Genomic DNA, 25356 nt, shown 5'->3' with positions numbered 1-25356 from the left:
TTCTACCCATGGTATCTTTCGGCATTGTTGCCTATACACTTTCATTGCTTCCCGTAGTTGCTTGGTTTTAGTTAGTGCCATAGTAGCAGTACGGACACTTTATTGCATGCAACCTATACACCAAGTAGGAGGAACAATTCTTGACGCTTATTTGGAAATGATTTTCGCAACAATCAGAACCTTTCAAAAGAAGGCAGACAGTGATGCCTTCTTTTACGCCTTCTCCTTTGTGTGGCAATCTGTTGCTCTCAACATTCAACCATACTGGATATGGCTCATCTTTTATTGGTGGACATTGAGTTGGCAGTCTTACTCCTGCAGCTCCTTGGAAACGATACCAGTTTCCCTGAAAAGTTCCGCAGTCCGGGAAATGAGACTTGTCCGCATTAGCCAGGTTTCTTTCGGTAGCATTAAAAGTGTGGTACCCATGGCAGAGATCAATTAAAAGAAAATATATTTATGAACGGTTGCTTGTTACTATCATATTAGGGTAAAAAAAAAAAAAATGAAATAAGATAAAACAAATAGCGGGATTGAACTCGCCTTATGCCTGTAATAACCATGCTAATTGAAATAAATAGATCATAACGATATTTTTTTAGCATTTTTTTTTTTTTTTTTACAGAGATTTTCCATACTGCAGACTTGTTTTCTTTACATGAATATCCGACTGGATAATTTAATTGCTTAACTGGTCTCCTGTTCCTTTAGATGTATAACGGTCACAAAAAGAGCGGCAAAAACAGAGATGAACGGTAACCATTACGTTGAGTTACTTAACTAGACAGGGCTACTTTTACGCGCACAATGCGTGCGCGGGATAAGGTAAATTCAGTCTTCAACGCAGTCAGCATATAATCACAACAATGCAATTATACATTCTCTGCCAGTACGATCGTTTCTAACGCATTCTTGGTTATTTTTTTTGTTATTACCTAAATGCTACAAGACATATATTACAAACTTTATTACAGTATCTACATAAAAAAAAAGTAATACTTAAACTAGTTACAAAAATCAAAACTAATCAAAATCAAAGCAAAAACATATAACTGTTACAAGGGGTATTCATTAGATGTGAAAAAAAAAGAAAGAAAGAAAGAAAAAGAAAAGAAAGCTGATGAATAACTTGAATTCTGAAGTACAGAATCACGTAACATATAACCTTAATCCCCAACCCCTCCCCCGCCCCCCATCCTCTCTCATATTTGAATTGCTGCCCATTTTTCTCTTAAAATGTCAATTTTTTTTTTTTTTGCTATTACGCGCAATATAGAATTCTGTTGCATATTTTATTTGAGCTATAAATCCAAACGCCTTAATATTTGGAAGGGTTTGATCTCTTTTGCAATCCTATAAGAGGAGTTTTGCAATAATGAGAAGATAGTTAAGTAAGTGACATAATCTTGTTAAAATATCTGCAATTATATCTTTTTATTAAGACTGATTTTCTCCTTTGTAATGGAAAACCAACATGATGGAAATTCATTCCAGAAAGCTTTCGAGTGAGGACAACTATACAAAAGGTAATGGAATGATTCTAAATCTGATTGGCAAAAGGTGCATTTATTATGAGTACTGAAGCGAATTTTGTAGAGTTTAGTCTTGGTATAAAGGATAGAATTAAGCACCTTGTATTGAAAAGCCGTAACATAAGGCTCAAGTGCGACTCTATGTGGAATCATATAAAAAAATTTCTGTAAAGAATTAATGAAGAAATGAAATTCGTCTTGCAACTTGTTTAAGGCACTAAGAAATTGTGCCTTTTCATTCATTAACAATGAATAACAATGTTTTGATTTCTACTTTGTGATATCAAAGCTTTATTATTAATAACTAAAGTGGATGAAATTATTGCTGGAATCATATTATTTTTAAACTCACGGAGTGTAGCATTACTAAGGCCGGCCCAGGTAAGAACTTTTTTTTTGTTAAACAATTCAGTGCTATTTAAATTAAACACCAAATCACTTATCAATACTATATATACCATAATCAAAGAAGTTTTTGTAGAAGATTTGGGAACTGTTGATACGAATTTCTTTGTTGTTCCATATAATGTTACACCAATCCTTCGTTGACGCAAAGTTTTCACGAAACTCTGACCACCACTTTAAAAGTTCGGAATAAAACAGAGAATTGATGAATTGAATTGATGTCAAAGCTGCAGTTGAAAAGGAAAAGTTCTCCTGATTTAACCAAAAGATGTCGCAAATAATTTTTCCACGTACATTTTCGCTGAATATCCTTTTTAACCAGGCCAGACGCAGGTACTTGCTATCATACATCCCAGGTCTATCATTCTCAAACCACACTTCTAAAACTCAATATTTTTTTTTTTATATATATAATCTAGTAACTTTGTCCGTGCCATTCCATAAAAATTTATATAGTAATCGATTCAATTCAATGACCACGTCATTCGGGATTGGCATTAAGTAACGAAGCTACATAGACAAACTTAAGGATAAATAAAGTTTTAATTATGACAACCTTGCTATAAATAGATAGCCCGCTAGAGGACCAGACATCAGTTAGCTTCGTTATCTTGTCTAAATTTTCGGTGAAGTTATTTTCAAGAAGCAACTTTTGATCATAAGTATACAAGACTCCAAGGGCCTTAATTGACTCTCTTGGCCATTTAATACCAAATGCTTTTTTTTTGTTATTCCTGGAGGACCCAATCCACATGCACGTACCTTCAGTTTTGGTAAATTTATCGTTAAGCCGGATGCTTTCTTAAATATTTCCAGTAAATCGAAAAGTACGTGATTTGAGCTAGCATCTGCAAGATCTGCAAGTTTAATGGAATGGTCAATAAATCAAGTCTCTTTTCTTTCTCTGATTTTAACTATTTTGTCCCCTACCAATCGCTTGCTCTGCTTTGGAGCATCTCTGTACGTCTTCAAATTTTATTATGTTCTTCCACCAATATTATTCTATATTATTATTATCTTTGCACTCAGATCGTCCATCACAACATTTTTGTCGTGTCTTCTGTCGTGTCTGTGGTCACATTGCCCCGAAGCTTACTGAAACTAAGTTGAAATGCAATCTTTTAGCTCTTCCTCGTTCGTCCAGTCATTGGTTGGCGTATATACTTGTACCATCGTCAACTCTTTGCGTTTTGTGTGAACTCGACTCGTAAAAAATCCTCTTGCTGATCAGTGGTTATTGGCTCTCTTTGCTGTTGTGCTCACTATAGTATTTTCTCGTGGCACCTCCTCTCGTCTCCCAGGTACATCACTATTTCTCTACTTTGCAGTGTTTCTGAAACCATCCATTTCCACTTACTCTCCTTTGTCTCTGGCACTTCTATTCTATATTATCCCAGCTACTTGGCCACTTCTGCTGCCCTTCCTTTTTTGCCATAGTTCTCACGTTCTAACACAAGATGTAAGTCCGATGCTTGGGGGCTATCATTGAATCAAACGGCCTCTAGTCATTTTGCCCTCTTTAGTTCAGGGCGTCATTACAGCCCAAGGGCGACACCGCCGGCCAGTTTGGAGCTGCATCGTTCCACGATGCAAGGCCGTTAACCCTGCGCCAAACCCCCAACCTGGAAGACCGAGGAATTACTCTTCATCTAATGTTTACCCCTCGGGCTGTTCGACATGGGTGATCCTAACAGGAGTGCAGGACCCTAGCTGACGTAGCTCTAGGGGTCATAGAGACGAACAAACCACCTCGGTTAGGTTAGGTGGTTACCCTATTCAGAGTAGCATATTTTAGGAGATCGATTTGCCTTCTGAGATTGCTCGAGCGGTCAATCTTCTCCGTCTATCCACTCGTGTCTCTTGGGCCCAAACATCAAGTGGTAATACAGTATAATCTGGTTTCACATGTTTTGTGTTAAGTAACAGTTAATGTATAATGGTAATGTGTAGATAAATAAACCAACTGACCATTCCTGGGAAACGAATGAATTAATGTTTTAACCGAAAGAAAGGCCATGGGCAATAAAAGAAAGTACGCCTTACTGTATATGTACAATTCACTAGTCCAGTAGAAGGAAAATTATTGCAAACCGTGCGAAAGCAATATGGTAATATCACTTTTATCTTCTCTGAGCTGACGCGAATGCGTCGAAAATTTGGAACTAAATGCGTCATTTGATGTTTCACAAGTATCCGGTTCATGTTTACGGGAACTGAGATTCGCGATAGTTTCTCAAGTTATTTAAAAGTTGTCTTACGTTCTGTTTTTTTGTAGTCTGTGGCTTTAGACCAATATGCGCGAGAGAATCCTCATAGTTAATTTTAAATGCTAAATTTGTCACCTTCACATTCCATTCCATTGCCTTTTTCCACGTATCCATCAGCACAACGACAAGTGAATGATCCTTCGGTAATACTGCACTTAAGATGTTTATCTTCATCACAGTTTTGGGTCCCTGCTGCACACTCGTCGATATCTGACCATGAAACGTAGGATCAAACTTTAATAAAAGTTAATGGTATATAGTCACTTAGTTCGGCGCCACGATAGTAGTAAAGCTGGTTGTCCTTCAGATCCCTGTCATGCTCCAAGTGAGTGGAGTTATTCAGCTCACATTCATGTGTTCCACTGTCATGATCTTTGTTCTTGATATTAAGACCGACACAGTTTGCATCCTGGTAACAACGGTATTCACACTCATCCAAGTCATTGACAATCACTGTTTTTATCCAGCCGTTCACTAAACGTTTCTCAGCATAGAAATAGTAGGCTGGAAAGAACAGCTCACGCCCTTCATCTGAAAAAATATAAACATGTTTATCTTAAGAGCTTATAATACACAAAAGAAAATTTGGAACAGGCTTTTAAATTCCGAACCAAAAATCAATACGCAAACATTTTGAAAAGAACAGACTAACTGAGGAATGGGTGAAGTGGGCTTATGTACATAGTATCTCAAATAAACATGCAATATATCTTTATTTCGATTTACTCTCCACGCACGATATTAATTTTTCGCCAGACCTTTGTAAAAACAAATCGGTGAAACTATAGTTTCTAACCGCTTTGTTATTGTTCTGATACCAAATATGAAATAACTTCCTGAAGAAGGAGCCAAGAGTGTAGTCGCATTTTTCTTTCCTGCTTGCTAAGTCTTGTAAAGATGATCCAAGATAACTGCATGATGTATTTAAGCGTTCTTTTAAGAATAATTTACGACGAAATCCGATAGAAAATCGAAACATTTTAGTTTCAAGTGGACAAAAACCTTGTAGTAGAATAATTTTACGTATTTCACAGTCCTTTTTCTTAGAAAGGTGACTTAAAACAGTTTCCAGCACTTAGATTTTGATGGGTCGTTATGACCACTATTTATCGCTTAATGCTACAACCATGGCATCAAAAAACTGTCCAATATTTGGTGAACACGTTGTTAGCGTTTTCGTGACACAATAGGTACCAAAGCAACTGTATGACCTGCTAAAAGCACCCTTAATTACAGCCTTAGGGTCTCATAATTTAAAAACGGCATGGTGAAACTTTTTTATATGATCAAATTTTAATAAGCACCATAAGACGCAACTTTTGACAAAGTTTAAAAAAAAATGTATGTAGGGCTTAGAGCCACTTTAAATTTTCAGAACGTTGCGTTGGCTCTCAACCCTATGAACAGATTCTTTTAAAACTTTGCCAAAAGTTGCGACTTTCAATGCTTATTAAAGTGTAATTTTGAGAAGATATTTAAAACAGTGGCACAGAAGTTTTCAATATGTAAATAATTTTGGTGCAATTTGTTTAACAGTTGTTACCCCAACTTCTGGTGAATTCCTTCTCTTTAAAACATTCGACACCAATGCTTAAATCGTTTAGTTTGTATTTAAATGAAATTGCAAACTACAAGTATTGTAAACACTGGGCACCTCGAAGTCATAATTTAGTGGTAACCATACATAATTAGCGGACAACGTAAAAAGGTCTCAAACTTAAAATCGAGCTTTTAAAATGCGAGGGGTGGCATGTTTTTAAATCTTCCTTCCCCGAGATCAAACGTAGATTCTCGTTACTAATCATCATAAATTCCTTAGTAATTGTCCTTGCAAGATTCTGGTGTTACATCAATATAATAACCATGTTGTCCTTGCCACCTGTCTATGCAGACAGCATATTAATATTCTGATAAGAAAAGAGGTGCCTATTAGGTTTTCAAGTTTAGTCTAAAAATAACAATTAGTTCATGAGCTCGCGTATTTTCCCCTATAGAAAAAGAAGGAACCGTTCCCTCGAATTATTAGCTTCTGTTTGGTCGACGTTAGCGGTGGATAAACATCATGATAAAAGAACTTTCCCGCAACAAGACCGAAAATAGATTGCCATGGAATTGAAATTGTTACTGTATACGAGACACGACAACAGGTGACTATAACCCGCTGCGCGATCTTGAATTTAAGATAATTTATAATTCAATGTTTTATATTCCTTTTCGAAGGGAAAAACTCGGCAAAAAGGAGGGAAAAATCATTAGTATATTTCGATTATCAAAAAAATCTCCCCAGTATTATGTCAGCAGCTTTTGCTGGAGTTCTGTATTTCTATCGGATTATAAAGGTAAGCCTTCCACAGGTGAGTGCACAAAAACCGAACAAATAAATAATAGAACAGCTTTCGGCTGCCTGCGCAAATTGGTCTGCATTGCGGGTGGTTTTAAACAAACGGTACCACCTTCCTCTAACATACAATTTCATTTACAGGATAAAAATATGCAGGGAAGATTATACTTCTTGTGCTAAGAAACCAACTTTTCTAATAATACAAAGTAAAATTATGTTCACATCACGAGATAAGAAAATTGAAGCAATTTGATAATTTGATAATTAAATTAATCCAAATTCAAAGTTGTTTATAGGATTTAAAAGTATCGAGTTATTGACCAAGGATTTACAGTAGGCACCTCCAGTTAACTGTTGGACACATTTTCCAATGAAGAGGAAAATACTCAGCATCAACCTTTAATCAAGTAAACACAGCCTTTTTTTAAACTGCTATCATTTTAATTTTTTATATTTTAGAGGCAGAGCTGCTGGTTTAAGATTCGCTGCACTTCCTCGTTTTATATGCTGACAAATAATACATCATTTTTTTTTTTTTTTTTTTTTAATGAATTCGGTTACGAGTACAAATGCGTGTAGCATTCTATCGCATCGCTTCAAAATCTACTACGGTAATCGGGGCTCATAACCGACCGTATTGGTTCACAATTCAAACAAAGATTTCAAACTAACCCTTGATCACGAACAGAAGTAAATACGCTTGCTTATTACATTTCACTAAATTGTCAAAACTGGACATATTATCGTAACATTATCAGCTTATGCTATGGTTTTGGCTCTCCGTAAGACAAAATTGAAAGAATGTGATGCTTCTTCGAACGAATTAGTTATCATTAGTGACAAACCTTCAATTATAGATCCATTTCCCAAATTATCAAGAATCCTTTAACAGACATCTTTAGCCAAACTGAAAAAAACTTAAGTTAAGATACTATCTATACCATAGAATGCAGGTAAAGAGGAAAATTTCCACTCACCCTGCGCCCGAGTTGGAAAAGGATTACTGAAATCCATGACACGAGAACGAAAAGCAGAGAAACACTCATTCTTAACCTGCGACGGATGTTTCCACTTAATAACTCTCAGATACAGGTCAATATAGTATTGAATAAGCACCAGTGATGTCTGGTCGAATTAAGCTCCAACAAAAGCTAACAGCGACTAATGAAAGATGACATGATATGGCTCACAGTTAAAATGTCAGACGTAAGCAATTCATGTCAATTTTTCCCGTGACGGATGACTCAGCAGACCTCAGCACGTTAAGTTTTCTGTTCCAGTTGCGCATTTCTAATGAGGAAAGAGAATACGTTTCTTTAATTAATTTGTTTACCAAGGTTGGTTGAATATGTCTAAAGGATAGCTATGTGAATATAAACTTTTTCTTTATTCGAAATAAAAGACATAGGTAAGCTAATTCACTGTCTTCTAACGATATTAAAGGGGATTTTCTACAGTTAAACCTTGGATCAAAGAAGAAGATAAACTTCAAAAATTCCGGTTTTAGTTATCACAAATAACTACGCGCACGATAACGCAGCTTCAGATTCTCGCTATTTCTTCTCATCGCATCAAGCCTGTTGATTGGTATGCTCTCATTAGTACCATATCCTCACTGCATACTCATTACCTCATCGCATAAGATTAAGTTATGGGAAGAGTCCGCGACTGATGAGGCAATAGGCATGCAACGAGGATATGAGCAGATAGGAGCTTGGTCAACCACCACCAGGGGAGGTAGGCGGGTCGCAAAAGACGACTGTCTTTGTGGAGTATAGGGCGAAAAGACTACGCTTCAAGCGGAGAGACCAAATATAAAATCCAAATGGCGCAAAGCATTACCGACGCCACCAGCACGGGCGAAAACGGGGAAATGTTATGGAATAACAGCATGTTTTGTAATGAGCTAATTAATTATGCAGTGCATGCGAACAGTTTGAATGTTATTTTCGTGAACTGGATGTCTTATCAAGTTGGTATTGTTAATGATTTCTCTTTTTCATCCGGCGTGTTGTACCTGAATATATTTCATTTTAAATGATAAATTCTCGATGTTGAATACCCAGAGGAGTTATAGAATATTGGGAGTTAAACGTGCTCAAAATCAATAAGGTTTACGACGCGAGATCTTTTAGTCAGAGCTTACACTTTTTCATAATGTCACAAAACTTTTGCAATTTTGCTCCTTGACATCAGGTGTCTGTTGATAATTCCCAGACAGTATTTGTTCCCTTAAAATGATCCAAAATTGTCCCTTTTTCCATTTAACATGATGACCTTGCCCTTTTGTTCCCGAAAATATCTTTAAGTCTCCAAGAGGCGAAGAAAGCGGCAGATACAGATTGTCAAGTAGACGTAGTTTAGCTAAACCACACGTTGTCAATACAGAAGAAATTGTGATCATTATGCCACCAGTGTTTATATTCACAGTTTGACTCCGTCATTCTTAAAATAGTTCATGTTTTTATTAAAGAAGAATTCGCGAAAGGGTTGTGAGAGAAACAGAGCACAGGGCTAGTGACAGATTGAGGTGGAGAGAAGATGTTGCGGCCCTATATGCCACGTGGTGAAGCGGACAGTTATTAGTTATGTAGTTTACCCGACAGGTTGATGCCGTTGCCCGGAGTGTGGCAGTCACCATGTCAAGGGTGCGAGATGGGGCGATCAATGTATGTGTGAACCGGTACAGTCAGTCAGCCATTTACCAAATGCCTGGCACTAAGATGAACCACATCACTGTAAACGTTCTACCACTATAAACCCTTCATCAGACACCCCCATAGAGCGAAGAGGATTCACGTAATTTAGTTTTCACCTGCAATCATGGACAAAAGTCTTGAGACAAATTTGCGCTCTTGGCGCTTTTGCACACACGCCAGACAACAGTCGCGAGCGAGAACAACTTCACCTGCTTAGCCTCTCCCCCCACCCTACCTACAATGTGTAATTTCGCCTGAGTCTTAACATTGTATTTAGCAGGGAGGAGAGAATAGCCACACCTCTTTAAAAGAATTGCAGTGCTTTTTCAAGCTTCAGTGAAAAATATAAAAGATAAACACAGACGAGCACGTTGAATTACATCAATATCCCAAGGGCTTTTTTCCACCATTGCAGTTCTTGATTTGTTTTATTACGGTTTTCAGTCTGATAATTTATGGATTTTAAAAAGATATATTACACTGGTTACAAAACGAGCACACGATTCAAAGAGCAAAAAGAACTACCCCCCCCCCTCCCGAAGAACAAACAAACAAACAAAAACGAACAAAAGAAAAAAACCTGGGAACCTTTCTCGCAATTTGAAAACCTGTGTCAACGTAGACAGCAAGAAGAGAATCTCTCAATGGAGTCGAAGTTAAAAATTACATTTTACAGTCTTGCTAATGTAAAATTATAACTACATCAGTGATTGACAGGGAGTGGCTCTGCGAGGTACCAGAATTTCCCTTATTTTCCTAAATTCTTGGTTTCAGACCTCGCACCAGTTGACCGCGAATTTGAAATTTTATTATGGCCGCCACACAACACAAAATACGAGTGATGAAGATAAGCTTACATTTCTTTCCAAATCTTAAATTTGCTAACCCTGAGAAAAAAGATTACGGCCCATCCAATCGATACGGTGTTGTCGTTTTAATTTGTTATACGGTGAAAAAACATCGTCACCGAGTAAATGCTCTTAGAGCGTCTAGTAACATGTAATGAGGGTAAAATTGAATTACCTTGACAAAAAAAAAAAAGAAAAAAAAAATAAAGAAAACGACAGACACCAAGACTTTTTGTTCAGCATAAGTGCTAAAAAGTGACCTGTAATGGATTTCAAAAATAACCCTTAACTGTCAACTCAAAAGTTAACTTAGCATATACATGTAGGTTCGTGACACTAGAAGCTGTGAATATGATATGTTTTAGAGAATGGTATTTACATGTAAATCTGTTCATTTAGAAGCTGAAATAATGTATTTAAAACCTGAAAAATCTGACTCAAGTATTACTTTTTTTCTTAGAACTCTACAGAATATTTTATAATGGCTTAAATATCAAAAATGTTTGCTGCCACTGCAACACAGCCCTATCAAGTGGTCAGGTCAAGGCTTCAGGTAAGGATTGTGCAGGGATTGTTTGATGTCGTTCAAAATGGTTCAGCACTTCCCATGTAAAGCTTTTCAGACCAGATGGCGTTCCAAGAGCAGTGGGTCATGGAATCCATTGCGTGACTTTGTATGCATGACTGCTAACCAGTCTACGATCCCAGACAAAAAAGTTGGGACACGAAGCAAGTTCTCCCTTCCCACCACTTACGATGTTGATAATCAGGTGATTTTGTCCCTTTTTGTTGAAAAAACGCGACATTTGTCAACATTGATTAGGGAGGATAGGGAATACGTGATCCAGCTCAGCTGTCCCAACTACGTTTGTCCCGGATTGTCTGAAAGAGATATGCGAAGAATTTTCTAGTAAAGGTAACGCCAACGATTGTCATGGCGTCACAATATTTTAGAATTTTAATTTCGGGTCAATGACGTACACTTTATCTCTGTAAATTGGACAGAACTTTTCTACGTCAATCTGGATTAAGCCTCGGTGCAGATATTCGTGGAATATAACTCGTAACCGCCTGTAATAGAACGAAATTTGCGATCTGCTTCAAGCAAAATGGGATTTAGAGCTCTTGTCTATTATTTAGGACATTTTCCAGGATTATTAATTCGCGAAGTAGCAGATCTTTGTGTTGTTTCACGGAATAGTGCTAAATAAGTTGATCGAAGCTTACCCGTGTACAGTGTTCAGATATATCACGATTACACGCGACACGACAACTTCCGGGTTCCATGCATTTAATTAACGCGCAGGAATAACCAACTACGGTTAATTATTTGAAAGTCAGCGTTTTGCAACCTAACCTTCGCTGATCTTCCCAATTGGCAGAAGGTACACAAATTTCTTACTTCACATCATTTGAAGTACAGGATGGAAGCAATTTGGTGGCAAAATAGTAGAGTTTGACACTTGAAATATGATCATTCATTTGCCGGAGACTAAGTTAACTACGCGTCTACCCTTCCTATCTTAATTGAACGGTTAACCATGTAAACCTTCTCGCAAAGCTCTGTTTTGCTAGTTCTTGATCCCAAACAATGTTAAATAGTTTTTAGTAATTCCTATGAAGCGGAAAAAGGTATAATTCGAATGACACGAAGCAGTTTGGAACCAAAATGTTTTATCCGGTGACACTTCCAAAGCCGAGAACACACCTCGCTTTATACGCGTTCCGGTATTGGAGAGGAAAACGAAGAGAGACATGCCTAATTTAATCGCTTTTAGGTAGCAGCAACACTTTATTGCTGTGCGCTGATAAACTCTGCGAGACAGCAAGGACAAGGCGAAAATATTCACTTCCTCGGTGCGCACTGTTTCAGTCGAATTTACATCATTTCTGTTTTGCGCGAATCAACCACCCCTCTAAAGAAGTAGACAAGATCATTTTTTCAGTGCAGGAAATAGAAACATCCTTTTCAACACAATATCTTGCGCATAGTTGGATTAGAGGGGCGAACAAGTGAGTCATTTGCCCCTTGAGAAGCAATAGAGGTTTATGTCACGGACTTATCGATCGCCTACCGTAGAAGGTCATTTAAAAAGACGACTTTACGATTTTTGGCGCCTACCCAGGTAAAACTTGTCGTTGCATGCTGTTTCTTTTTAGTAGCACTCGTTAGCTGTACCCGCGAGATGGTACAACTCCCCCTTTTCTCCAACTTGTTTTACAGCGAGTGGTTTGAGATCCTTTAAATTCTTCTTTCAGACAATTCCAGACAAAAACGTTGGGACACAAAGCAAGTTCTCCCCACCCCCTCTCCCCCGCCCCCTTACAATGTTGATAATCAGGTGATTTTGTCCCTTTTTGTTGAGAAAAACGCGACATTTTCCAACATTGATTAGGGGGGATGGGGGAATACGTGATCTAGCGCAACTGTCCCAACTACTTTTGTCAGGGATTATAGAAGAGGTTAACAAGCGAGACAACCTAGCATGCGTGGTGTTCAACTATTAAACGAAACTATTTGAGCTACATGTACTGTAAAACCATTGCATTTTTTAGCTGTTTGTCCTTTGCTTATTGCAATTTAATGTTCAGGCTTTTAAAGTAAGTGCTGGTAAAGTAAGGAGGGGTTGGAGGTGGTCGGGGACTCCCATTTGATTTAACAAGGTCAGGGATGATCGTCGTCTCGCTTAGAGGTGTAAATCACGGATTTGGGTCTCACTTAGGATGTTCACACTATTTTTTGCCGTCAGAGTATCTTTTAGGGTGCACTCTCGAGAAGAAATAAAAACAGAAAAGTAACAAGAAAAATGCTGTCATTCCGTTTTAAATGGTATTTTTTGGTGGTCGAATAAAGCTCTAGCCACGCGTCATGGGAAGAACAGACCTTGTTTTAAAGAACGGATTCAAAAGAAGGTGGTGTTTGCTAAGAGGAGGGCTAAATGTTAAGTCACGATACCTGAACTGAACTATCGCAACTGTCAATTTTCTAATTTTAAGAATCAGTACACAATGGCCGAGTACAAAGGAGCAGTCGAGTCAAGATATCTTACTCAGCGAAAAACAATGAAATTAAATAGTAAATGGTTATTGCGTTCGACTTAAGATAACAGTGGATGTGTGTTGTCTGTCTTTAAGTTGTACTCTCCCCTAACAATTGTTGAGCAGTGTGGCAAGGGACGTCTTCAGTAGAACGACAAGGAAAGGGACTCCTCTCTTGTCCCTCAGGCCTGAAAAAATATAAGGCCCAGAGGGCTGAAAGTCCCCCCCCCCCCCCCCCGAGCCAGAAAGGGTCCAATCCTTACTCCGCGGCCTAAGCGGGCAAGAGAGGTCCATCTTAACTTCGCTTTCCAATTGATTACAGCGTCTGTGTTAATAGATCAGTAGTACGTAGTTTATTAAAGTTTCGGCGCTATGTGGCTTGGATTAAAAGTTCCTGAATTTCCAAATCCAGGCAAATGGTACGGAAATGTTTTACCAAAGTCTCTGGAAATTTCGAAAATTTTTAAATGTTTGAAAAGCGAACCGGCATTCAACTAAGAAATCCGAAAATGCTGCAAGCAAAATAAAATGGAACGGAATCCACGGGGAGAAACTCGACAAAATTTGGGCATACCAAACTCTGGAAATTCTGAAAAATGCTATACCACTCGGGAATTGTCGGTCTGGAAATTCAAACCGAAATTTTGGATGTAGGGGAAAGCACCCTCCATCAAAATGCATTTACACAACCGACACTCTTAGGAAGTAGAGAATTATTAGTATTACTTGTAAGTATTAGGAGAGGGACGCGTTTTCAAACCCAGCAGGTGTCTTAAGCTTGACTGGGTGATGCGAGGCGTGTCACTGTAGTTATATCATTGTCGTCTTAGCGGCCTGACATCTTCCTTCGTGTTCCCTTTCAAAATTCTAGATACGAAGGGGTGAAAGGATTTTACAAGCGACTGGTTCCTAATGTTCTGAGGTAAGATGAATTTTTGACATATACAATAATCCCAAATTACCACAATTACCAATGTTTGCGTCTCTCCGCGTTGTTTTCCTATCGTAGTAATAGGGACCAGGATTACAGTTTTGGTCATTCTTGCTAGCGTGACGGTATCTGTGATGTGTTATTTATATCTGCGACTCGTATTCAGGAATTGCTGTGCAGCTCAAATCGTGAGCCGCAATGTTTACTGCCTGTCGTGCAGCCTTACGTAACTCAAATAAGATACTAGTTGTAAGGTACACAACAAAATTAAATAGCACTCAGGTGATAAAGCTTGGGGAGCCGCCGGATTCGAAAACCCAGAAACCCAGTGGGAAAAATTGGAAACGAGTTTCCCAACCAAGTGCAAGTACATCAACCTCTGCGGGTGAGAGGTAATTAAAGCATTCACAGACCTTCAGATGTAAAATAGTGCTAATAAAATTTCAAAATAGAAAAGCTGAGATCCATGCTTAACAACTGTCAAACCAACCTTAAAACAAGACTCAATTAATCATGCTTAAGCGACACACGTGCATTTCATACCAACAGGAAACATTTACTTTCTCCTTCTGTCACTGTCACGTACAGTTTAGTTCCTCCGAAATCGAATGGCAAATGCATTAATTCCCACTTTTAAGGTTTCATTTACCGATTTTATTATTATTATTATTATTATTATTATTATTATTTTATTTTTTTTATTTATTCATTTATTTCTTTTAAAGCAACATGTTTAATTTGATAATCTAAATGCCTTACTTTGAAGTCCTCTATGTTGCTACATATTACACTCGATTTGTTCTTGCTAGTCGCGAAATTACCTCATCACACTTTGTAAATAGGCAACTGGTCAGCCTCCTGCTAGTCGCAGTACAGCGTGCATGTGAGGCTTTTGTAGAGCACCATGGAACAGATACGCAAAAGTATCTGCTCGGGTGTCCGTATTAACCGGGTTCTCGTAATAGACTCAGTGAACAGATGCTTTATTGATGTTTAAGTAAATCATAACTTTATTTCACAGTGCCGATGTATTTAGCTTAACAGAGCTAATCGAGGACGCTCTAGATTACAATTTATTGTAACAGAAAAAATGGCAACAAGTATTGAGTATAAACCTATCTTATCTAAAATTATATACATAAAAATTTACTGAATTAAAATCTACTTCCAAAATATCTATTTGATCTATGTAACTGAAGAACAGATATGCAAATGTCTCGCACTCAATTTAAAGTTCCCTGGTCAAGTGCAAGAGCGTCAATACTCATTTATTATAGTAAGGTTAGTGAAATTAAAAGCTTTCATTTCTAACAGATTAGAATTGGTACATAATTATGAAAATCTGCAGTGCTCAGATAACCAGTGTCTGTTAGACGCGGTCAACTTTGTATATGAACTTGTCACTTGAGATACAGAAAAATGTCCGTTGTCGCTAATGAGTGGTCTCTGTCTCTTATCTCCTTATGTCCTTGTCATTATTATTGACAACAGCGGAAAAAAAAAAAAAAAAAAACTTAGTTGAGGTTTGACTGAGCTTCAGAGTTCGCGTGTTTTTGAAAGGCGCGATAGTTCAACGACTCTTTCACTTGACTGAGCTATGACGCATGTGTGGCTTCATAGCTCAGTGGTACAGCATCGTACCGGTATCGCGGAGGTCACGGGTTCGAATCCCGTTGACGCTCTGATTTTTTTTCAGGCTTCTTTTTTCCAATTGCTTAAATTGGAAAATTTGCTGCGATGATCATTCTTCACTTCCATCTACAACCGCAGTTCAAATATGAGTTATTTCATATATACTTCACGTGGTTAACAATGTTTGAAACCAAAACACCAGCGAAAGAGAAAGAAAAAATAATTAAATGTTACAAGCAAAGACAGACAACAAAGCCGCAAGATAGAAAACAAAATAAAAACAAAACACAAACACAAACAAACGAAGGAAGCAAGCAAACATTAAAACAAGATAATAAGCATGCAAACTAGGAAACAGACATGAAAACAAGCAAACGAACAAACAAGCAAAGTAAGAAACATAAACAAACAAACAAACAAACAAACACGAAAACTAGGAAACACGAAAAAAAGATATTACCAACAAACAAGCTAACTCGAAACTAAATTTTGAAGTCAATAAACAATCAAAGAAGCAACTAGCAACTGTCTGTCCTTATTATTAATAATTTTCGGTTTTTGTTTTTCAGAGTGACTCCAGCTTGTGCGCTTACTTTTATGGTGTACAAAAACGTAATTCACGCTCTTCTGCCCTCCAGTTAACATCGAGGGAATAAATAATGAAATAGAAAAATGCCCGAGCAGTCTGAACGATGTTCTTTATACCACAAATGTTCCAACTGGACCTTGGTTTGAGGAAAAGGATTAGCTGGAAGTGACCATCGTTCAGGAAAAATCTATAAATGGGTGCATACTTTTTTACCGCATTGTGAATATTACAGAACAGCTACAAATGATAAGAAAACAGATGAAAAACTCTCAAGAGACATTGTAATGGAGCTGGAATTTCGTCCGGTTTGATGCAACAACAAGCTGTATTGCTTGATGCATGTTCTTATTGGTCGTTCGTTGGTTACATGGTTGGTTAACAACTTGAGTCTGGTATGGTCGACTCAGGCTGAATGTTATCAGTCTTGACACTGAACGATCTTTGGAATGCCTCTGAATTAGTATTATTAGTAAAGTGTTGTACATGGTATATTTCATTCCGTGCGACATCACTCGAGTGAGTGTGGAGTCACGTGTACTATAGTACTACAGTTGCATAACAAGAATACAACTGGTAATAAAAAAGAAGAAAACCCTTTAAAAAAAATTCCTGTGCAGCTTGCACTCTCTCCTTCCGGAAGAGAAGAACGAAAGATATCGAGCAAACAAACAAAAAATCCAGCTGTAAAAAAGATATTTTGACCGAAAATTGTTAACCTGCCCCTCAACCCCGATGGTTTCTATAACATGAAAGAAAAAATTGTACGCCATGAACGACGGTCAAACTGGGCCTGAGAAGGCTCACCATTAGAGGCATCATCCTACAATATTGTCTTTAACTCAGGACTGAGTTACAGTAAGTAAGTTTCTTTAACCCTTTACCCCCTAAGGCGAACCGCAGTTTTTCCCAAATCGGCAAATAAAGACACTCTGCCTGTGTACAATATGCCATTTGAAAGCCACTAATCAGCTTATTTAAGAATTAACATCAGCAGCTATTAAGGAGGTAGACATTTTGAGAGAAATTGCTTTAAAGTGGGAAAATGAACGACTTCAAAAATGTATCAATCTTCGTCTATATTAGGTACACCTCTAAACTATAGCTTATTTAGCAGCTGTTAGTGTATAGCTTGATATGAAACAAGTCTTGCATTCCATTTGCATCCCGAAAAAGGAACTAAAAACTTCTGGGGGTGGTCAACTATGTCTTGGATGGGAGGAGGTCAAAATTTCATGACTTCAATGAGCAGATCTTCACAAGACAATTTTCATAGCAAAAATTCATGGAAATCTATCAAATATTCAAAAAGTTATGACCTTGTCTCCCAATTTGCACTCTTAGGGGGTAAAGGGTTAACTTCATTTGTCGTTTTTCGGGTGGCTAGGCCAGTTAGTAATCATAAAGAGAAAAAGACCAATGAAGGTAAACGTATAGCTATCGTTCAAAGTCTAGGTTTTACAGTAACGTCAATTGTAACTGGATTAGTCAGTGCTGCAGTAACGGGCGTCACAATGCCTTAGGCTAAGCAACTTGTAGATGTAGTAGGAGCTACAGTTCTTTACTTGAATGGAGAACCAGACGTCGCAACAGCCCTTAGGCTTGTGGATGCAGGCTTTTCTTGGGACTGTACCCTCAGCCACTGTAGGATGACTATCTTTCAACCAGACAGGAAAGGCTGCATCACAACGGTCCATCGGTGGACATGTGGTCACCATTTTTGTGCCTGCAGCTCCTTGGAATCGATACCAGCCATTGAGTGTCTGGTCACATTTGGAGTTTTCTGTCACGTAGTCATATTTTCTTTTTGCCTCTGTCAGATTTTGGTAATTTTGCCAGTGACATACATCGACTAAACGAAATACAGAAATGTGTAAATAAATATGTGATAAACACAGAAAGACATTTGAACGAGTACGAAAAAAGTAAATCAATGAAATACGTAATTAAGAATTGATTCATGCTTTAGCGTGGATCATAAAGTTGCTCGATGCGCAGTCGCGAGAAACTCTAGCGTCTTTAATGCTCTCCGATTTTTTCGTTTGGCGTATGAAATACATAAAAGAACTAAATTTCCATTGGTGTAAATCACGTGAAATAGGAAGAGGTGTACTAATAGAACATCTTCGTATTCTCGGTATTGGACTGGAACTGCAACCATTAAAAAATTGTGCTGGAAAATAATCATAACTGTAATATCTACAGAATGAGTGTCAGCACCCCCATACCCCCTTTCAATGTTGGAAAATGGTATAATGCAAACTTGTGTTGGACTTAAGTGTTATGTCAACATTATACAGGGGTAGGGAGGGGCAAAACGCGAAAAGAATGACGATTTCTAACGCTTGTGATCATGGTTGTAGGTTGGAATGGAGGCTCGTGTGGGGGAATATCATCAAAAGGAGATTAAAGTCATTTGCATTTGAAAATACTCCCCGCATTAGCCGCAGTCGCAAGCTAGAATCATGGACAAAAGTCTTGGGACAAATTTGAACTTTTGGCGCTTTTGCTCACACGCCAGAGGCGAATACGACTTCACCTGCCTAACCTCGCCCCTCACCTCCCATACAATGTTGAAAACTAGTACCTGCAACTTCACCTGATTTTCAACATTGTGTTGAGTGGGGAGGGGGAACAGCAACGCGCTTTTAAAGGATATAGCAGCGTTTTTTTTTTTTTTTTTTTTTTTTTTTTGTGTGTGTGTGTGTGTCAAACTTCAGTTCTAAAACACAGATAATTCGTTATATTACATAAGTGTCCCATGGACTTTTGTCCACGATTGTAGTTCCAGTCCAACACCGAGAATACGAAAATGAGGTGTGTCTTACACATAATGGGGGATGGAGCGGATAGCAACTCCTTACGGACAGGTTGCAACTAAGTTTAAGCAACGTAAAGATACTCATGTTATGAACCAAATTATATTGCACCTTCACAGGTTGCACCGTTCTTTACGAATCCATCTTCACACTTGCAATAGTACGATCCTTGCGTATTACTGCACACAGAGTTAGCAACGGCAGCACATGGGTTGTCCTGTGCATCACACTCATTGATATCTGGGAGATAGAATGTGATATAATTGTTATATTTAAGCCAACGGTCAAATATGTGATTTTTTTCCGTCGGTTTTCTAACCCAACGGTTTTTTAAAACCGACTCTGTGTGTTAAGCATGGTGGGTCATGCTCTGCTATTGTTTCCTCACTCGTATCCCGACCGTAGTGCAAGGGAGGAGTGGGTGGACAGAAGCACCCTCTGGGTTTTCGGTGTAGTAACACATGGAAAGTCATTTTTAGCATAATAATATCTCTTGGCTTGCTTAAAAGTTCCTACAAGATAAGATGTTTTCTTGTTTTTCTTGTTACGACTGAAGATATCTTTTATACCTACCGTCTTCGCAGTTTTCGCCCTCAAAACCAGGACTGCACACACATCGATATTTCTTACTTGTAAAACCGGACAGACAAGTTGCGTTGTTTTGGCACTTCTCCTGGGGCTTTCCACAATGATTCTAAATCAAAGTAACAAAAATTAGTTAGCTTATTCTTACTAATTTTCGCGAGAATCTGGGAGCTGCATTTCGCGATTGCAGGAAAACAAATTTTACAAGTACATTTAATTTCACAGCTTTCCCATTGTTTTAATCTCCCAGTTCCTTATCCGAGGATCCGGTTTCCCCAGAAGTAGCCTACAAATGGAAATTTTATGACTGTACTAAAGAGGTTTTTGTGAATTTACAAACTGAAGATGACGGTGAATCGGAGGAAGAATGCTAATTAGTTGAAAGCAAGACCACATGAAGACTGGATATTTGCAAGGAAAAATAATCAACCGATTACCAATGAACCCGTGACTAAACATCATTTAAAACTAGCCAAGGATTATTTCTTACATAATCTGGTATTAAAGTTCCCATATTTTTTCGCGCTCTCAGTTTTTTCGCGAGTATTAATTTTCGTGATTTTTCCCGAATTTTACGACTCGCAAAAAACACTCGCGAAATTAACTACGGTAATAAATTTACGAAGTCGAGCAATTGCCTCATCAAGTGTTATTTGACCTTTGTCGACGTACTTTTGCGAAATTTAATGTATTTTTCTTAACATCAAATCCTGAAGTCGCGAAATTAAGAACGCGCAAGGTTAAGTACGAATGAGGTATCTTCGAATGACACAATACAGCTCTTCTTTACTTTTAAAACTGAAATTTTGTTACCCGACAAAAGGCGGAAGAAAATGGAGGTATTATTAAACAAAACCCGAGTGTGATCCAAACCATTAAATTTGTGATAAAATACTGGGATATTTTGGGCGTATCGCCTAATTCCAATGCAACCAAAATTTACATAAAACCTATAACGACAACAACTCTCAGCCAAGTTGAAAATGTCATGAGAGTCACGTCAGCGTAAGAGGCGCCATCTTGATTTTAAATGACTCAGCCCCAAGACTCGGCTGGTGTGCGGGAAGCTGATGGTCCGACAAATTTTAACCCGATTTGACCGCTAAAAAAAATCTACATTTCAACGACAGAAAATCGGCTAGTGTGCGACAGTCTTAACACACGTGCACAGTATGATTGTTTTCATAATTAAACCTTTTGTTTTGGTGACGCCCTCGTTGCCGTCGTCGTCGTGCTTTGGTAAAGCTCTCTATAATAATAAATATTTTGTTTAAGGACGTTCACGTTGCAGTTGCCCTCGTGGTTTTTTAAGCTCCTTAATAAATAGCCAACGAAGCTATAATCACCTCATGTCCAACAAGCACGATTGAAGTAATTGTTTGCTTAAAAATAGCCCCCACAATAATATAGAAAACTAAAGTAAAATGAAAATAAAAACGACCCAAACAATTACGCGTGCGCTTGGCATATTTGTAAAGCAGGGTGTAACGGTTCTTGTTGTCTAATCACTCTGCAGTGAAACGAAAACAAAATAATTTCTAACGTAGTACAAGTAAAAAACACCAGTCGTGTAGGAGGGGACATCTTGTTTAATTGATCAAACATAAACAGCCCTAGTATAATTTATTATTACAAACATAAGCAGCCCTAGGATACTTATTACTACAACAAATGTGCTAAACAAAAAAAAAAATTACCAAAGACAAAATTTCCAGAATGAAGTGATAAAAAACGGAGACGCCGTCGAGTGACAACTCCTAACGGACAAACTTCTTAAATATCAGCTTTTTAGCATAATTACGTAGCCTGCACACCAACGAATCTACATCCTGGTCCACAACTAACAACGCAAACAACTATGATGGGTAACCCTATGAAAACTCTTGAATTGCAGTAAACACTGATCGAGATTTTAATAATTGCGCGCGTATATATACGTGTATACCGACTTACAACTTGACCGGTCCGGCTGGGCAGATCTGACTATAGTAAGCTTATCTCTTTAAACGCCATATGATTTCCGCCAGCCGTTTTTCCCCACTAAGCCGACCAATCAGTCAGGCCTCTCTGTACGTCAGAATCTAGTGTACCTATGTGCCTGCTATTCATCTACAATGACTTCAAATTGTTGTAATGTAAATACCTGTATCATTCATATTTGTATACATCGAAACTTAATTAAACTAGTAACTATAGTTTATCACGAATGTGTTACTTCCTACATGTAAATACTGCATGCGTACCCCCCCCCCCCCCCCCAAGGAAAAAAAAAAATTAGGGAGTCAGTTTAAGTAACCACAACGGCGACGCCGAGGACAACGTCAATTTAAAAAAAAAAAAAAAAAAAACGATTTTTTATTCTACCTACGAATTTCGCGGTACTCTAAAGTTATTTACTTTGTTTATCACTGTCAAAACTGTCACGAAACTGCATCTGGGACACAGCGATAAATTTGAAATAGAAATTTAAAAAATTAGCCGTCGTGGTTCACGTTACAACAATACAATACAATAACTTTAATCATATAGCGAGTATATACAAAGTTCTATATCGCTTTTCAGTCATAAAAATAAAACTAAACACGTTCCCCAGACAACGCATAATTTAGTCATTTCACGTTATTGTTTTTCAGAGGACGGTAAAGAAATGTACCAAGAATTATAACGCATGTCCAGGGCCATTGTTCTGCTCATTAAACCGTTTGTTTCGAGACGTACCCGGTGCCGTTGCCGTCGTGGTTTTCTTAAACTCCCTATTTAACTGAGCAAGACCGTTGATTGAAATATTAGTTGATCTAGACCCCTTCAAAATCTGTTTTCAGTGCGTGTTCAATGATGTGTCTTTTTACTGAAAACGTATAAAAAGCTGCACGTCCACGCTACTATTTTCGTAGCACATTCCTCGTCCACACAAATTCACGCTAAAACGCTCCAAGAGGTTAATATGTGAAGAGTATTGTAAACACACAACCATAATCTGCGCCCACGATGTTATGTGAATGGCGTCAGCATTTTCGAAAGGATCTGTTTTCGCTGTCCACACTAATGCGATTGATACTGGCCAGTTTTTAATTCATGTCGCAACGTCACGCGACGTCACACATCGAGCGGGCGCGCTAAGTGAGACATATGAGCAAGTGCGGCTTGGTACCGGTTGCATTAACTTCACCTGCAGTTTACTCTCTTAATGGTCGGTGACCCCCTCTTTTCTTTTCATAGATCGCTTCAATAGCTGACTTTCTCCGAAGTTGAACAAAACACAGAAAAAAATCCGTAAGTGAGAAGTGGCAAATATTTGGCCTTTTTTCCTCTCGAACGACCAAAGTTTTGTTCGAAGGAAAGACAGCAGCTGTGTTGAATTGAGTACGTTCGTTTATCTGATCTAAAGTTCACTAATGTAGCTTATTTTGTTGCTGATAGTCACACGCTAAATTGTTTAAAATAACAGGAGCTTCTTAAACACAGTAACTCGCGTTCGCCCAAAAAAACACGAGCAATGTTTTCTATTTAATAAATGAATTAGATTATGAGCTCAAAATATCCAGCATAATCCAGTCCATAATTTAATTGTTTTAGTATAAATTCTCTTGCCGATCATAAAGTTATCTAAATCCTCTGCACTGACACTTGGAAAACGCAAAGAAGCGGTCGCCATTTTGTTAACAACCCCACACGACTAGGCTACTTTTTATCTGCATAATACATAGTCGATAGCTTAGCCAACAAGAGGATGGCATCGGTGATGCTAATAGCTAGATTTTTACTAATTCTCAATTGTACCTTTTGAAAGGAAAAAAGGATATTGTTCTTGATCCAATGCTATAAATCTAAAACTGATACAAAGCTCCATACAAACTCTCACAGTACTCTGGATACCTATTTAGTTTGTGTGTTTGGTTTAGTCGGTCCCACAGTAGTGGAGAGGACATGCAGGGGTAAGAAACAACTTGTAGACAAAGTAGGAACTACAATTTTTTATGTGGATGATTTGGTGTCTGGGGCAACCTTGCCACCAGAAGGCGTAACAGAAGAGAGCATAAAAGTCTGTTTTAGGTTGCAAGATGTTGTAACTGATTGTTGCCCTGTTTTGTGTAACATTCAACCATCCAGGATATTGAGTGTGACATCTAAAGGTTTGTGGACACTCGGTTGGTAATCTTGTCCCTGCAGCTCCTTGAAAACGATACCAGGCGCCATCGCTGGACAGCGATTCAGTACTGTTTCATAATAGATCCGAATATTCTGTATATTTAATATTTCTATCAGAGCTGTTAAGGGTTTGGTATTGATGACATGGATCGACTAAAGGAAAAAACAAACACCAAAAAAAAAAAAAAAAAAAAAGATAGAGTGAGTTGAGTTGCTCTATGCATAAACTGTGAATTGCATTTCGTCATCGCATGTACAGCTTGTTTCTTATTTAATTTTGATGTTATAAAAGAATTGGTTCATAGCGGAGCTTCATCTCGCGAAGCGCACCAGACAAGCACCATGGTTAGAGATTTTTAGTACACCATTAAGCCGAGAAAATTTGGTTATAACGTCACCGTAAGAGCAAGCGAGCGTCCGTCCCTACAGACATTGCGGGAGAAAATCTCTTTTTCTGTTTTGATGAGCATGCCACATCTTGCATAAAAGTTCAATACAAGCCTCGAGCTTCGTTTTGTTATGACGTTCGTTTTGTTTCTGTATGATTTTGTAGAACAGGCTCCCGGCTGGCTGGGGACCGTGACGACAGGGCAAATTGAAAGACGGAAGGCTTAAAATAAGCGTGTAAAGGTGTGGAGTGTTCAAGACGCACATGATGGCATGAAAGACTGCATGAAAGATGAGGCGCATTGTACTTATATCAGTAAAACACAAACTTAAAAATTAATTTGCTTCTTTGAATGGTTACAGCACAAACTGTTATCATATTTGCTGAATGTAAGCACCCTAACCTTTTTCTCAGCTATTTTAAGGATTTTATAATATGCTGGTTTTGAAATTCTGGTGGTACATCAAAATAATATCGCCCATTTGACGATTGTTTTTATTCTCATCAAAGTTTTATGCGTCATTGCATGGATTTCTTAAGAAGAAATTAGATTTTGATCACTCTTGTAAAGGGCTGGAAGGCGAGAAGTAAGCGATTTTAGACTCGTTAAAACGTTCTGTTCATTACAATTGCGTGCTCTGTCAACCGAAAGCCGCGTTAGAAATACGTAAGCTAATTGGCCGTTCTTATTTAAAGGCAAACGCAGATCACAATTTTTAGCACGTATTTTATTTTTTGAACAGTTGGTTGCTTGTAGTCAAACTTGTTGCTTCGCTCATCTTCAGTTAGGTGACGTTCAAATTTATTGTTTAAATTTATCGTTCCTTCGTTCCTTTGTTCCGTTTTTTTCTTTTTTTAGAGAATTCAAAATGGCCCTTTTGGAGCCACCGAAAAAACGAAAAGTCTTGGTCTTTGTTAACCGTGATTCTTTAGTCATTGTTTTGTTGATGGGAATTGGGAATATAAATAATATCCTTATCGTGCATCTTCACGATACTCATTTGACCAAATAGTATGTTTTTGAAAGCAGAATACCACAGGTCCTTCATATTATACGAGGTTTTTTTGGCAAGGCAAATGTCAGAAAAAGTAGCTAACAAGCCTGCAAACCTTGAAAACAAACAAAAAGAGGGTT

General features: G+C 38.1%; 2 protein-coding genes across 3 annotated transcripts in view; both read right to left on the bottom strand.

The window, feature by feature from the left end:
• LOC145495511 (uromodulin-like) overlaps positions 1-25356 on the bottom strand; it is a 214892-nt gene that overhangs the window by 15803 nt on the left and 173733 nt on the right. The window lies entirely within an intron of this gene.
• The window catches only part of LOC145495556 (cysteine-rich with EGF-like domain protein 2-B), an 89725-nt gene that overhangs the window by 15386 nt on the left and 48983 nt on the right, over positions 1-25356 (bottom strand). The window contains exons 3-4 of one of the 2 annotated variants that reach the window (XM_081475196.1): positions 19673-19793; positions 18993-19339 (exon numbers count right to left, since the gene is read on the bottom strand). In XM_081475196.1, coding sequence (XP_081331322.1) covers positions 19200-19339; positions 19673-19793 — 261 coding nt within the window. In that variant the 3' untranslated portion in view covers positions 18993-19199. Of the gene's footprint in view, positions 1-18992; positions 19340-19672; positions 19794-25356 lie in introns of those variants that run through there. The other variant, XM_081475195.1, reaches the window with a different exon arrangement.

Source organism: Orbicella franksi, chromosome 8, assembly GCF_964199315.1.
Source record: "Orbicella franksi chromosome 8, jaOrbFran1.1, whole genome shotgun sequence".
Lineage (NCBI taxonomy): Eukaryota > Metazoa > Cnidaria > Anthozoa > Scleractinia > Merulinidae > Orbicella > Orbicella franksi.
This window is presented reverse-complemented; position numbering and strand designations above follow the sequence as displayed.